The sequence below is a fragment of the Mytilus californianus genome, unplaced genomic scaffold (genome assembly GCF_021869535.1).
Source record: "Mytilus californianus isolate M0D057914Y unplaced genomic scaffold, xbMytCali1.0.p SCAF_11, whole genome shotgun sequence".
Taxonomy (NCBI): Eukaryota; Metazoa; Mollusca; class Bivalvia; order Mytilida; family Mytilidae; genus Mytilus; species Mytilus californianus.
The window spans coordinates 15,458,977-15,476,394 of record NW_026262593.1 but is presented as its reverse complement, the minus strand read 5'-3'; the positions used below and the strand labels follow the sequence as shown (position 1 = coordinate 15,476,394).

Genomic DNA, 17,418 nt, shown 5'->3' with positions numbered 1-17,418 from the left:
ATTTCTTTATTACATATAAATGAATGTACATAAAACATATATATATATTGTGACTTGGATGGAGAGTTGTCTCATTGGCACTCATACCACATCTTCTTATTTATATATATGGGAAGTGAAAGTTTCTGATGTCTCCCTATTTCTACATTTGAATGCCATCATACAATGTATCTGTATAATATAGGATCCTTGCGCCACTTATTTATCAAATACAAACAGTATGGTACACAACATAACTTTCTATTTTGATAGATTAATGTTTAGTTTTAAAGTACATGTATAATGAAAATAACACTAATTCTCTATATTAACATGATTGAAGAAAGATACCTATTTTCTTAATGTTTTAATTTGACATGATGACTGAAATGTCTGACATTTGGTCCTGGTACACAGTTATCATCCTTTGATTTTCAGTGTCTACAAATATAGTCCCTCATGTGGACAATGTCTAACTTGCAAATTTTTTTCATACACCTTCCTCATTTATTTCTCTTTATTTATGCATAACATAGTAATTAGAGGGATAAAAGTACATGTAAAAATAATAAGGATCATGATTTTTTGAGGTTAAGTAGTGATTTGGGTTAGTTGAACAAGGTAAAAATTAGTACATTTATGTATAGACCGTGTATATTTACGCCAAACATTTTTCATTTTAAGCTGAAAAAATAGATTTTGCAAAATACGCTACAAATTTTAAAGTTAATTGCTTTGATAAATTTAACAAAAATCTGTTGAAGTCACTTCTGAATAATCATTTTCGTTATGAGATTTTAAATTTGTAATTTTCATGAAATTACATTATTTGATTTCACGAGGATAATATAAAAAGAAATAATAAGTTTGTCTTAAAAAGATTTCATCTTATCAACAGTTTGAATAAATTAAAACATTCGAATTTGATTGCTTTAGAAAAAAACAAATTTCAATCTCCTTCTAAAGAACAAAATATTGAAATTGCTAACCTTCAGCACTTTTCAATTTGCCTTAAAAATTTGAAAAATGAAAAATGCTCCAACGTGGAGCATTTTTCAATTTGCCTTTAAATTGAAAAATGAAAAATGCTCCAATGTGGAGCATTTTTCAATTTGCCTTTAAATATTGAAAAATGAAAAATGTCCCGTATTGGTTGAATTTTCGTCTAAAGAAAATTTTCTCAAATATGAAAATGTTTTTGTGTGGAGCATTTTCAATTTTTGTAATCGTTTGACAAAATGAAAAATGCTCCAAAGAGGAGCATTTTTCATTTTTCAAATTTATCAAAGATATTGAAAAATAGATAATCAAATAATTTTTTCATTCATTGTTAACACTTTAGAAGTTTTGTTTTTATGCTTTAAATATAATACACATGTGTGTATGTGTGAACCTGTATATACACATTTATTACCTTACCCCGATAAGATAGAACAACAACGCACCAGCAAAATTATTTGATGTGGCGCAGGATTATTATGCAATTGTTATTTCCCTTGTTTAAAACCATGAATTTTATATTTCCCTATTTTGTTATTTACATTCAGGTTAACTAAATATTCTCTATATATCTATTAAATTAAATAGATATTGATATCTTGAATTCATTGAGAAAGATATTTATTTTTACTCTCAAGTTTAGTATTTGCATCGTTGCAAAACATTTGTAAACTTCTTTTAAAAGTTAATGTACATTGAATATAAGATCTGAGCAATTGCCCTGTGTGTACATCTAAGCATAATTGTGTCTGCTCTTAAAAACACGTATGTGTTGTGTCTACCCAAAGGATTATGCATAGCAGAAAGCAAAAACAATGTGCCCTGAGCCCCCAATGACTAAATAAAATACTCGAAGCCGAGAGAGCTGACGTGAATGTAAAGTAAATAAAAAAATATTGAAACAGGAAATTTTATTAACATAAAATTTCGTACTTTCATGCACTGGCTACGGGTTTGGTGATACCCTCGGTGACAACCTAGAAAAGGTGTAAAGATAAAAACAACACATAGGAAAGCTGTTCTTTTCCCAGTCTCCCTGTATAAGGTTGATGAATATGCCATATTCCATCCGAATACGGCTTATTTTGGAAGTCATTGAATGCACCATTTCTTAACTAGATAAAATGATATAATTTTCACTGTTTTTGGTTTTTATTTACTTAGCTATTTAGATACCAATAGTGCTTTAATATTTGGCATCCATCGTCTCTGTTTACAACTAGAACAAGCTGTGGTCCACATCTCCGAATCTCAATCAAAATTACTCATGCTACATTTTGGTCCCGCGAGTTGGATGTTGAATTTTACAGCATTTTTTCTGTTTTTAACTGAAATACATTATTTTGGGAAAACTAATCAGGAATGAAGCAGACATTTGAGTCAGTGCTTGGTGGAATTAGATACGACTGTCTTTAGGAGACAAGTTTTGAAGATTTAGGTGTATAATTGTTCCTGTGGTCTTTTATTTTTATAGTATGGTTTATTTGGTAAATGTATAGTCAAAATAGGTTTGATGTTGTCAACACTGATATTGCTGATTACTTTGTTCATTTTGAGACAGATTTTCTATTATCTGGAATGAATGTGAGGTGGCATTTCAGTTAAAAATGAACTTCAAATGTGAAGCTAGTTTACGTTTCTCTAGATATATGAAGATGTGGTATGAGTGCCAATGAGACAGCTCGCCTTCTAAGTCACAATTCCTATGATGAAGACATAATCTTTCAATCAGTTTAATTGAGGTCTGGAGCTGGCATGTCAGTAACTGCTAGTATTCTGTTGTTATTTATGTATCATTGCCATTTTGTTTATTTTCTTTTGTTACCTCTTCTGACATCGGACTCGGACTTCTCTTGAACTGAAATTTACTGTGCGTATTGTTATGCGTTTACTTTTCTACATTGGCTAGAGGTATAGGGGGAGGGTTGATATCTCAAAAAACATGTTTAACCCCACCGCATGTTTGCGCCTGTCCCAAGTCAGGAGCCTCTGGCCTTTATTAGTCTTGTATTATTTTTAATTTTAGTTTTTTTGTGTTTAATTTGTTTAGTATGACGTCCATTATCACTGAACTAGTATATATATATATTTGTTTAGGGGCAAGCTGAAGGACGCCTCCGGGTGCGGGAGTTTCTCGCTGCATTGAAGACCTATTGGTGACCTATTATTGACCTTCTGCTGTTGTCTGTTCTATGGTTGGGTTGTTGTCTCTTTGACACATTCCCCATTTCCATTGTCAATTTTAGAAAAGGTATTGTCTGTTTAAAAAAATAAAAGGTACAAAATTATTATGTCTGAACAACACTAAAATCTTATTCCGATATTACAGATGGAATTTTATTTCATCAACGTGAATGAGTTCGGAGTGACTCGGTGTGCGCCTTTTCCTAAATTTCTCTTTTTTTTCTCCAGATCCCACCTTTGATGTCCCCTTGATTTCATTACCCCAATTTTTATAATCCTATATCCAACATCCCCTTTTTGTAACCTCAACATCACCCCCTCTCTATATCCCACTTCGAGGGCTACTTGCAAGATTCATTTTGATCAAGATGAATGTTATGCCCAAAATTATCAGCCTGATATGGAACAGGATTAAAGTTTCGTGATCCCTGTTAAAAAACAAAACAGTTGTGACTTTCTGTTTACATAACGAATATAAAATGGGAGCGGACGAGCTACAAAAAATATGATAGTATCAACAAAGAGGCAATATCGATAAATGTTTTAATCAAATTATTTAAAATTTCTCAAATTACAACAAGAGTGCGCACGCTGAAATGTCTCGCCTTCTTTACTTATCATTGATATTATGTTGAGGGGGTCGGATGGGTCCTGATCCCGAAATCCCGGGCTTAAAAACATGAAATCCCGAGGTCCCGAATAAAAAAATAAACAGCTGCGCCATGAGCGCATGATACGCCCTTCGTCTTGTGTGCAATAATCATAAATAGTTTCTGAGATACAGCGTGACATATGAAAACCCACCTTTTTTAACAAAAAACTCAATAATAACTCTAAACCAAAATTTTGAATCATCACCAAAAAGTATACAGATCTTAAGATAAATATAACTTAGAAGTGTGTAAAGTCTTAAGCAATTATCATAAATCGTTTGTGAGAAACAGCGTGACATGTGAAAGCCCCTCCCCCCCCCCTTCTTTTTTTTTTTTACAAAAAACTCAATATTCCTAAAATAAAATTTTGAATAAAAACCAAAAAGTAAACAGATCTTAAGATTAATATAACTAATAAGTGTGTAAAGTTTTAAGCAATAATCATAAATCGATTTTGAGATATGGCGAGACATGTTAAAAACCCCATCCCCCTTTTTTACAAAATACTCAATAACTCAAAAATAAAATTTTGAATCATCACCAAAAATTATACAGATCTTAAGATTTATATAACTAAGAAGTGTGTGAAGTTTTAAGCAAGTATCATAAATCGTTTTTGAGATACGGCGCGACATTTGAAAAAAAAACACACCCCTGTTTAGTTACAAAGTCCTGTAACTCAAAAAGTTTTAATCTTATTTTCACCAAAAAGTATACAGATCGTTTGACCATCATAAGGAACAACTGTATTAAGTTTCATGAAATTTGGATGAGTCGTTCTGAAGTTACGGTGCGACATGTTTACGCCGGACAGACGGACAGACGGACGGACGGACAGACGAACGGACAGACGGACGCCGGACATTTGTATACCATAATACGTCCCGTCAAAATTAAGACGGGCGTATAAAAATTAAATCCCGACATCCTGGAATTTGAAAAAAGAAATCCCGGATCCCGAAAGGGTCAATCCCGAAATCCCGAGCTTAAAAACACCCGATCCCGACGTCCCGAAAAAGGTCCTGCCCACCCTCTATGTTGATAGTCCTAAATATAAAGCTTTACTACAACTATCACATAAACTTAACATGGTCCAAGAAAATGAGGTCAAGGTCATATAAACAAAACAAGAAATACATGTACACCTTACAATAAATCACTAAGTATAGTTGACCTATTGCTAATAGTTTCTAAGAAACAGACTTAACCGAGAAAACTAAACACTGACTAATGAATCATAAAATTAAGGTCAAGGATCTGAACCATGGCAGGCAGAAGTGTACAGCTAACAATTCTTCCATACAGCAAATATAGTTAACCTATTGCTTATAGTTATAGAAAATCAGACCAAAACTAAAAAACTGAACACTGAGCAATGAACAGTGAAAATGAGGTCAAGGCCAAATAAAACCTGCCAGACTGACATGCACATCATTAAATATTTCCTTACACCAAATAAAGATGACACATTGCATATAGTGTTAGAAAAAAAGACCAAATATCAAAAACTTAACTTTGACCACGGAACCATGTCAAAGTCTGATGAGCACAACCATGCTTGACGCATCTATACCATTTCCTCTATTGTTCAATAAAATATCGTCATTTGATCTCGATGGATCAGCAATGCGTTGTGAATCAGATTGGATTGGTTGATCCGACATGTCTACTGGATCAGAATTCGTATCAGGGGCTCCTCTGATTCTACCTCTATCCCTACCATCACGACCACTAGTTCTGGTATATTTTGGTGGTATGCCTGTGTTGTTTTCGAGAATTCTACGTGTTAATGACAATTAGAAGGAATTATATGGAACAGTATTTATATGGAACATGATGTTGACCTTATTGATGAGAGCGTAGTTAGATCGCGGTATGAAAGTGGAAAGGTCGTAGACTGATCGATGTAAGAGCGTTCTATAATCGCAGAAGAACCGTGTTAAGATCGTGTTGCAATCGGATAAATCGTGCATGTATTGTCGTTATGAAAACATGATTAGCGTAAGAAGAAAAAATTCCACAACTGTACAACATCGAATCAGAAATTATATAAAAACAAAAGGGTACTTAGTTTAATAGATATAAACTAGTCACCATAGTTTCATCATAAACTGCCGAAAGCATTTTTGATTTATTATCCGAAAAACTGAAAAAAAACCTCATTTTTTTATGAATAAGACTGCATAACTCCAAAAATGTAAATGTTTCTTAAAAGTTGGTAAAAGTGTTTTTGAGTTATTGTCCAAAAACTGGAAAAATTCCCCTTTTTTCAATATAAAAATCCATAACTGAAAAACGTAAAATCAGAAATTTATAAAAATTGAAAGGTAGCTTAAGTCAACAGATATAAACAATTCACCAAAGTTTCATAAAATTTTGTGAAAGTGTTTATGAGTGATTGTCCGAAAACTGGAAAATCCCCCCTTTTTTAAGCATAAAAATTCATGACACGGAAACGTAAAATCTGAAATTTATAAAAATCGAAAGGGAGCATACGTCAATAGATATAAACAATTCACCAAAGTTTCATTAAAGTTGATGGAAGCATTTTTGAATTATTGTCCTAAAACTGGAAAATCCCCCCTTTTTTAAGGATAAAATTTCATAACATGGAAACGAAAAATTTGAAATTTATAAAAATCAAAAGGGAGCTTACGTCAATAGATATAAACAATTCAACAAAGTTTCATAAAAGTTGGTGGAAGCGTTTTTTATTAATTGTCCGAAGTGTGGACGACGGACGGACGGACAACGGTATACCATAATATTTCCCGTCTTAGACGGGCGTATAAAAACCAAGAAACAAGTTATAAAAAAGACTAAACACATAGTACAGATATAAGCGTGCTCGAAGTTCGTGATAGTTAGTTCAAAGCGAATAACAACCTATAAACCATCATGTGTCTGTGCCTACAAAATCAGTTAGTACAATTGCAATGGATTTTGACCAAAAAAATTACTGTAATTTTATTATCGACACCTGTTACGATTATAAATCAATTATGTATCAAATATATCGACAGTTAATTTTTTTATCAATTTTTTTCTGTAAGTTAGTATTCTCAGCAGAATCTCTATTAAAACTATGGCTTTATAATTCTCTTCATACCTTTTATCTATTACATCGCAACACGACGATTTGATATATACTGATATGAACAGAAAAAGATGTCGCTTACACGGCAGCGAAATAACAACCCAACTAAACACATAGCCAAAAGTCTCTTGCGAAGCACTTATATTGTATTCAACAGAAGACAGGTGTCTCTATACATATATTATGTCAACTTCCGAATCGTTTGAAAAGTATGATATACCTTAAGCAACTATCAAGTTATTTTTGAAAGTCACACTGGAAGTACATTCGCTTGCACAAACTACTTATAAATAAGTTAAGTACTTTAATAGAATGAAAAAGAAGCTGGTAGCCTTAGTTCGTTTTGTATATATTTTTTTTTATTTACGTTTATTAATATGTTTCGGAATTTAATGTGACGTCCATTTTCGATGAACTAGTACACATTTGTGTAAAGGGTCCAACTGGAGCACGACTTCCGGATTTTCTCGCTGTATTGAAGACCCACTAGTGGCCTTGGGCTGTTTTTGCTTTTTGGTCGGGTTGTTGTCTCTTTGTCCAATTCTCGTTCCTATTCTGACAACAGAAAGGAAAGTTTGATTTTTATTTATAATTCAGGGAAAAGTAATTAGTATGAAACAGTTGATTTTACCCTACAGTGGTTAAAGTTCCATAACTCTTAAATATTGTCACATAAAAAGGAGAGTAATGACTGCTATGCTACCAAGTATATGAACTTTCTGCCATTTACATTAAGTTAAACCTTGCACAATTATATTTCCGTAAGCGTATTACAAAATGATATGAAACAATATTCCAAAACATCGTTCCCTGCAGAGAAATAATAATTATAAAAAAAAAGACCATTATATCATGGCCGACACTCGGCTAACCGAGAGATTGGTCGGTTAATCTATGCGGTTGGGTATGCGGCTATATGGGCGGTTGGTCTGTTAATCGGGTCGGTTATACGTCTGTTAAGAGTAAAACGCACAATTTAAATGTTCAACTCTGTTAAATATACAGATTTTTGGCATATTATAAGAACCAAATAAAAAAAAGAAAAGTGTCTGACAAAATGATATCTATCATAGAACATTTTCCACCTGTCAAAACATTTCATAGTCTGCGCAAACTTCAGTAAAACTAAAAGGCGTCGCGCAAGTATGTGGTATTTATGCTTATACGCATAGCAATTGTTTTAATAAAAGGCGAAACAAACAATTTTAGATATCATTTAAAGGAAACAAAATAGTACTTTGGTTCTAAAAAATAAATTGACATTAGTAAATATTTCATAATCGTAACATAACGTGAGTAATACCACGTTTTAGTGACTATTAGGGGAATAAAGTCTGTTAATGGGTTGTACAATTAAAATTGTGTCAGTTAAGGGTTATTTAGCCACGACAATAGTTTTGCTACCTTTATAATTTCCCATTAAAAAAGTTAAGAATGAGATGTACTTGAGTAAAAAAAAAATGACAATACGGTGCAGCAATATCCTTGTAGTAAGAGCATTTTTATTTTGACTTTCTTTGTATTTTTTTGAAAGGTGTGTCACTGCAATATAGCGTGATATGGATTGGCTGCTGGAATATGCATGAATTTATTATTAACGTTTTGAATCAGCCTTGATTGTTGTGTCTGTTCAAAGAAGCACGTTCAAAAATCCGACTGAAAGTGTCTGTCTTATACAACACCGGGTACATATAACGTGTTGTCGTTCTCATATGGACATGATATTTGCCACTGGACGTTAAACCATAATTCGTCAGCATCATCCAATTGGTTCTTTTGTTCTATTACTTAATCATATGTTGTTTACAAAACATTTTAAAGAAGTAAATGGAAAGAAGCGAATGCAGCTACATTTGATTATCTTAAGTTTTAATTCATTTTATTCCGTTTAGTTCCTTTCTACATAAGTGCAGAGGAGAAATGCAGTTGTGCGCTTGTAAAATTCTAGCATTTGTCACCAATTTGAGTACATTGCAATCCGTTACTGTTTCAACCACCCCCTCCGCCTGAAATTTTGTTTTGTTTGCACTTTACAATATTTACTGAGCTATCAGATTCAGCGGTTGACAGTAGGCCAATGTTTATCGGACTCCAGTCTCAAATAACATAAAGTGATATACAGTAAAAAAAATTGCAAAGCATCTATATAGATATCGTTGTCTATACTATTAATTTAAAAATAAGGAGATGTGGAATAAATGCCAAAATTATTTTAACAATCATCTTGGAGGGTCTAAATAATAAAAAGGGGTGTTTCATGTCTGTATTCTTAAACAATTGTTATTTTTCTCTCTTTTTTAGCAATGCATCACTCTCTGCTGTCCTTAAGTATTATTCTATATTCTGCGTCTCCATCCAGATTCTCGTGTATACCATGAGGGTCCGGATTGGGGATGTTGTTTATTTCTGTTTTCTCTACATTTTATTTATTTTTCTCATTATTCTTTCTCTATTCTTTATATATATTTTAGCATCCCAATATATTTTACTTACTGATGTTTAGTTACATTACGACGTTTATCTCTGATATAAAAAAGCAGATGTGGTATGATTGCCAATGAGACAACTCTCCACAAGAGACCAAAATGACACAGAAATTAACAACTATAGGTCACCGTACGGCCTTCAACAATGAGCAAAGCCCATACCGCATAGTCAGCTATAAAAGGCCCCGAAATGACAATGTAAAACAATTCAAACGAGAAAAATAACGGACTTATTTATATATAAAAAAAATGAACGAAAAACAAATATGTAACACATAAACAAACGACAACCACTGATTTACAGGCTCCTCACTTGGGACAGGCACATACATACATAATGTGGCGGGGTTAAACATGTAACCCTCCCCTAACCTGGGACAGTGGTATAACAGTACAACATAAGAACGAACTATAAAAATGATGTATATACTGGTTACCAATGTAGATGACAAATTGGTGTCATTCATAACAACGAAACAGAATTCACATGATATATGCGACCATTCTTGAATGAAATTAATATTACTTTAATATTACACTTTTCGAAACCATTTTTATCAATTTCCAATTTCCATTGTCTAAATTTATGTTTCATTGTTCATGTGTTGTTTCCGTATATTTTAGCCACTCGTCTTGAGTCTACCCATTTGATCCGATAACTCCCCATAAAGCAATCAAATTATATTTTCATTGCCATTCATAACTCTTAACAGACCAAATAACAGACCGGGTTTTATACATCCGACCCATTAACAAACCAGGTTTTTAATAGAAATTGATTAATATCACCAAAATACAGATTTTCGTGTAGATTTTTCACACAATGATATCAATATGTTAACAAACATAATGCCTGTCTTTTTTCGATGTTCAAAATATTGCATGCAAGTAAATTCAGCCAAGTTGTCATTTTGTGTACATTTTGTGTGTGTGTAAAATGTGTATAAATTTATTGATGAGTAACCCGCCTTTTCATTTTATTGATTGTTTATCAAAGCTAGAAAAAAAATAATTACACCACTGGATTCAGTACATTGAATTGTTTTGTCAGACATGAATAATTTTTATGATAAAAAATATATTTAAAAAGTTATACAATGAAACATACTGAACTTGCAAGTATTTTCTCGATAACACCTGATTAACAGACTTTAGCAAACCCAATTAACAGACCAACCGCCGATATAGCCGCATACTCAACATAGATTAACCGACCAATCTCTCGTTTAGCCGAGTGACGGCCGTGTATATACGTTTGTTACAAATAATTAAGAGCTGGATTGATTGATTGTTGGTTGCTAAACAAATACTAGGTAGAGGAAGCGAAATAAACTAATTATAACTTTTAGTTTGTTATCATCATTATTATAGGAAACCCAAAAATCGAAACAATAAAAGAAACGGGGAAAAACACGGTCAAGATTTTAATAAAACGATGAAAAAATAAGTTTTGACTGACAGCAAATTGAATAAGAACCACAACTGTAATACATTCATACAAATTAATAGCTTGGGATACTAGTAGACAGGTACAGAAAAAGAAAGTTACTGTTTTAGAATGTTTGTAGGGTTCAAGTCCCTGTCATGCCATTTGGGAGTAGTAAAGAACGATAAAAGTTCTTCCATTCTTACAACATGTACATGTATGTAAACAAGTGACTTCTTCACTTCGAGAGAACTAAATTAAAGATTTCAACCCCGACAATTCAAAGAAAGAAAAGACAAAGATAAACAAAAATCAGATAGATAGAAACAATGAATGACAGATTGGTAGATCGAAAGATAGATATAAACATGTAGCTACAAAGACAGCTAGATATATAGATAAAAAGAAAGAATGATTTTTTGTGGTCATTATCGTACTTGTCAGTGTACCATTCTTGTTCGGAATATGTTGATACCACACATAGTTCACACACACACACACCTTAAAAATATCTTCAAGATATTGCGCTTAAAACAAGAAAAAAGAAAACGGAAATAGTATAACATTTAATAAAAAGTGTCAACAATTTAAACATTTAAAACGCCTATATTGAAACAAATTACATTTCGTTCTCAATTATTAGACATTTAAATAATGAAAATTTTTCAAATTTGAATATTGCACAGCAAAATGAAAAATGAAAAATTGGAGCATTTTTCATTTTTCAATATCAAATGTCAAATTGAAAAATGCTCCACGTTGGAGCATTTTTCATTTTTCAATATTTGAAGTCAAATTGAAAAATGCTCCACACTAGAGCATTTTTCATTTTTCAATATTGTAAGTTGAATTGAAAAAATGCTCCACGTTAGAGCATTTTTCATTTTTCAATATTGTAAGTGAAATTGAAAAATGCTAAAGGTCAGCATTTTCAATATTTGCTTTTAAGAATGAGATTGAAATATGTTTTGTTTTCTAAAACAAGCAAATACAAATGTTTTACTATATTTAAACTTTTGACAAAATAAAATCATTTTTAACACAAACTTATTGATATTTGTTTCAATATCTTCGTGAAATCAAAAATATAATTTCATGAAAATAACAATTTTCAAATCTCATAGAGCAAATGGTTTTTCGAAAGTGACTTCAATAGATTTTTGTTACATTTTTCAAACCAACTACCTTTAAAAGTTGCAGAGCAATTTGCAAAATCTATTTTTTATCTTAAAATGAAAAATGGTTGGCGTGAATGTACACGGACGATGTATGGAGCTGTCAAACTGAATTACAGATCCCCTTAACATAATATTGTCCATATTTTGAGTTAGAGCTGGTAGATTATTCTATAATTTTGATATAATTTTACCTAAAAGTAGTACATTACACTGTAAAAATCTTATTGAGAAATGCAAGTGTGATTTTTTTTTTTAATTTTCATTTATTGTCTAAAAGAAACGCACTAAACAAATGCGGATCCAGGACCCCCAAACTAGGCAACGTTTGGAGTGGGACATGTAAAAATGCTATGCATTAACCATATATGTACCTCCCCCTAAATCCACCTCTGCCATGAAATAATTGTGTTTTCAAACTGAATAGACATTTTTTTTTTAAACTTGGCAAGACCTTAGATTAGGGAATTATAAAAGAGTTGACAAAGTTTCATGACAATACAATCCTTATTATAGACAATATGTCGATTTTAATAATTTAACTTTGGGTGTTTTTTTTTTTACATTTAATTTAACAATTTCAACTATCAAGATTTGTCATTTAAAAAATTAAAAATTGCAAAAAATTGCTTTTTAAATGCCCTCATATATACTGTAGCATGTATTAAAAGCAATTGAAGAATCATTCAATGTATCAAGGATTCAAGATTTATTACAATTATTCAAACTTTAAATTAATTTGAGCCTGTGCCTGAAAAAAAGAGATTTTCAAATGAAGGTGGCTTTACATAAAAATGTATTTTATTCTACCAATTTAAAATTTTAAAGGTTTTTTGGTTTAAATAATTCTTCAACATATATTTAATGTACCTTGACTGGAAAAAAAGTTACAAATATCATACCACATATGGTCTTGGCCATGTATGATTGAAAATTATTTTTTGGTCAATTTAGACCATAACACATATTTACGCATAAAAATGAATACAGAAGCTATAGGAAATTGAAATTTTTTACATTTTGCTCATTTCTATGCTAAGATGATACAAGAAGTACAATATATGCTGATGCAATGTTTTTTTCAATTTTAAGTGGAAAACTTGCATGTAATTTTAGTGCCGATAGGCATATACATGTACATAGTATTTGGTCAACTTACTATCCTACAAAAGAAAATAAAGGTAGTATATGAAATGACACAGGTACACTTATCAATATAATTTACTGTTGCAAACTTTATAAATCTCAAAAACACTGTTTTTTTGCATAAAAAACATGTGTGCACTTAAAATTCTTGTATGAGGAAAAAGGGGAGGGGGGGGGGGGGGGCATGTTGTTATTTATATTTAAAGTAGATACCAAGGTTGGATTTTATTATGCGTTGCCACACATGTGGATGGATTATATAGATATACCCTTGTCCGTCCATAAGTATGTACATCCCTATCCAGTTAAGTTTTGCATTTAGCTCCATTTCTCAGAAAACTTATGGTAATATATCGATGATGTTTATTCACCACAGACATCTTGTATACTAGTAGTACAACACATTACTTGAGTCACTATGACCTACATTGCATGCTTTAGTGTCTTTGGTTAAGTCTTGCGTTTAGGTTCATTTCACAGAAACCTATAGTTATATAATCACCACTACAGTATTCTTTTATAGTTCCACACAGCTCATCAACAATTTGATCACTGTGACCTACATTTAATTGCAGGACATCCTGTGTCTTATAGACACATTTTCTAGTTAATACAAATTTAACACACTATTGAACTGGAAATGTTTTATGTATGTAATTTCAAAAGCATAAAATGAATAAATTGACAGATATGAAAAAAGATTAAATGGCTGGTGTATAATGTTCAACTATCTCATGTATCATTTTTTTATACATAAACAAGAGTACTCCTATGAAATGAAAAAAAGAATTTGTCTAGTATGTCAAACTTAGATATAAATGGCTCCTCTTATAATTCATTATACAACAAACATAGAAGCTGTCCTGTGTGTTATTTTTGTCAGCATTATGTCTAAATTTTATTTCAAATATATATAAAAAGATGGGATAGTATTGCCAATGAGACACAGCATGATTGCCACTGAGAAAACTTTCCACCAGAGACCAAAAAGACATAGAAGTTAACAACTATAAGTCACCCGATGGCCTTCAACAATGAGCCAACTCCATACCGCATAGCAAGCTATAAAACAAAATGACAAATGTAAAGCAATTCAAAAAAGAAAATAACAGCCTGATTAATGTACAAAACACAAAAAAAAATAAAATATGACAACAACAAATGACAACCACTGAATAACAGGCTCATGACTTGGGACAGGCACAGACTACACATTAATCTAAACCTTTTTTCACAAAAACTAAGAAAGTGTAACATAAGTCATGAAGTTTGCAGAGAATTATAATTCCAAATGCCATTATGCACCTATTTTATTTTTTGATGGAATTGATGTTTGAGGTTTCCCATATCAGACTTGGAGGAAAAGAGGGGAAATTAATTTTTGTTTATCTATCTAATCATCTATAGTAGACTAGTACATCTTGTTAATTTGTATGTCCTATTGACATTAGATCTAATAAGGAGCATTTTTCAGTAGGTCATAATCTATAAAAGTTAGGTACTTTTCCTTCTAAATATTTGGTATTTAGAATTATCTAGATTGTTCCCTACAATCCAAGTTTGACTATTTTAACAATGGTCACGTTGACAATTGAATTATATAATCATTCAGTTCCACCTTCCACTTCTTGTTTTACATAATGTATTAAAGAATATCGTAGGCTAATCCAGGGGGGGGGGCTGGGGGGCCCAGGCCCCCCTTTCGTGGGAAAAATTTGGTTAATTATATAGAAAATCACTAAAGCATGACTGTAGCGGGTCCCCTCTTATGGCAGTTAGTGCCTCCCCTCTCCTTATAAAAAGTTCTGGATCCGCCACGGAATATCTGTAAAGTTTGATTTTACTAATCAAATGATCTCATAAAAAATATTTCAAAATTTATGAATGCCATGACCTTGACCTTTGACCTTACGATTTGACCATATGACCTACAATTTAATGTGGGCCTGCATATCAATACGGGGTATTGTAAACTAAAATTAGGTTTTCATTTGATATAGTTTTGGCTAAAAAACGGAAGAAAAAATTGAATTTTATCAAAAATAGCCATTTTTTTGTTGCCATGGTTTCACCCTTTTAGTGATTTATCTCTCTTAAAAGATCGGTGACCCCCATTTTTTTGTGCTTTTTCTGAACTTCACTTATAATTCTCTTAGAATAGAAATTTCAATGTAAATCTGTAATTTAGATCTCTTATTTTTTGTAGGATGAAGGTAATGCAGGTGACATTTTCCCTATTAGTCTTTTCCCGCCAAAAATGGATAATTGGATTAAGGATGTGAAATATCTTTCTTAAACAAACGGTGACCTATATATTTTCTAAGCTGACGTGTAAAACTATACCTGTGCTTGTTGTAAAACAAATTAAAACAAAATATTACATAAATTGTATCCGTTATCAAAATCTAAGTATATCAACACACAATTTTTTTTTTATTCCTTTGTAAAACAGCAAAAAAAACCTCCTAATTTCGGTGGCCTATACAACGCTTAAATGAACGGTGACCCCCTAATTTTATTTTATTATTTCGATCCACTCACTTTAAGGGATAAGATATCAAGTTTTCAGGAATTTCTTATATAAAGTGTTTATAGCCTCGAGCCTCCTTAAATGAAAGTTGGTGAAACAAAAAAAAAAAAAAAAAAAGAGCGTATCATAACTCATCAGATCGATACAAAGAAAAACATCAAACAAAAACAGACAGGACGTGTGATACGGTGCTTTTTGTCCACTTTTGTTTTTTGTCCGATAATTTTGATTTTTGTTTGACACTTTTGCTTTTTGTCCGTTGCTTTTTGTCCGTTGCTTTTTGTCCGTTTTGCATTTTGTCTGATAATTTTGCTTTTTGTCCGTTGCTTTTTGTCCGTTTTGCTTTTTGTCCGATAATTTTGCTTTTTGTCCGACACTTTTGCTTTTTGTCCGTTGCTTTTGGTCCGTTTTGCTTTTTGTTCGCTGATTTTGCTTTATGTCCGATATAAAAATGTGTATATTTTTTGCAGGTTTCATTTTGAACTCGAAACACCATGACCTTTTTGGAGTTACAGACCATACTCATTTTCTAAATGATTTGTACATGAAATATTCTTTTTCTTTCACTAGATATAAGAAGATGTGGTATGAGTGTCAATGAAACAACTCTCCATCTAGTATGATCAATATGTTCTGAATTTACCGCTCACTTACGTTTAAAATGATTCATTGGAAAAGTTTGAGAAGATCGTTATTATGAGCATTTATGAGCATTTATAATTTTGACATACATTTAGTTTTGCCTGAGAAGAGCTTGTCCTTGGTTTAATTTTCGTTGTTTCGTTTGTGTATAGGCTGATTGTAGGGTGCACCTGTCCGACCGGTAGGTTTCAACTAACCTTTTGTCAATTTTCTATTTTTATGCTTCGGTTTTTTTTCTGATGCTTTTTATACGCCCGTTTACGGGACGTATTATGGTATACCGTTGACCGTCTGTCCGTTCGTCTGTCCGTCCGTCCGTCTGTCCGTCCGTCTGTCCGTCCGTCCGTCCGTCCGTCCGTCTGTCCGTCGTCAACATGTCGGACATTAACTCAAAAACGCTTTAACCAATATGCATGAAACTTTGGTGAATTGTTTATATCTATTGACGTGAGCTCCCTGTCGTTTTTTATAAATTTCAGATTTACCGTTTCTGAGTTTTGGGGTTTTATTCATTAAAAAAGGGGGGATTTTCCAGTTTTCTGACAATAACTCAAGAATGCTTTCACCAACTTGCAAGAAATTTTGGTGAATTGTTTATATCTATTGACATGAGCTCACTTTCGATTTTTATAAATTTTAGATTTTACGTTTCCGAGTTACACGGTTTTATTCATAAAAAAGGGGGATTTTCCAGTTTTCGGACAATAACTAAAAAATGCTTTCAGCAGTTCTCATGAAACTTTGGTGAATTGTTTATATCTGTTGATGTAAGCTCCCTTTAGAATTTTTTAAATTTTAGATTTTACATTTCTGAGTTATGGGGTTTTATTCATTAAAAAAGGGGGGATTTTCCAGTTTTTGAACAATAACTCAAAAATGCTTTCAGCAGTTCTCATGAAACTTTGGTGAATTATTTATAGCTATTGATGTAGTCTCCCTATGATTTTCATAAATTTCAAATATGACATTGAGAATTAATTGAATTTTAGATTTTACGTTTCCGAGTTACACGGTTTTATTCATAAAAAAGGGGGATTTTCCAGTTTTCGGACAATAACTAAAAAATGCTTTCAGCAGTTCTCATGAAATTTTGGTGAATTG

The 17,418-nt window shown here is 32.1% G+C and overlaps 1 protein-coding gene across 2 annotated transcripts in view; it reads left to right on the top strand.

Annotated features, from left to right (window-relative positions):
- The window catches only part of LOC127719646 (piRNA biogenesis protein EXD1-like), a 154,825-nt gene that overhangs the window by 95,507 nt on the left and 41,900 nt on the right, over positions 1-17,418 (top strand). Inside the window, exon 5 of one of the 2 annotated variants that reach the window (XM_052225875.1) lies at positions 15,352-15,792. The exons of the other annotated variant lie outside the window; for it this stretch is intronic. Coding sequence (XP_052081835.1) covers positions 15,352-15,441 — 90 coding nt within the window. The 3' untranslated portion in view covers positions 15,442-15,792. Of the gene's footprint in view, positions 1-15,351; positions 15,793-17,418 lie in introns of those variants that run through there. 2 annotated transcript variants of the gene reach the window in all.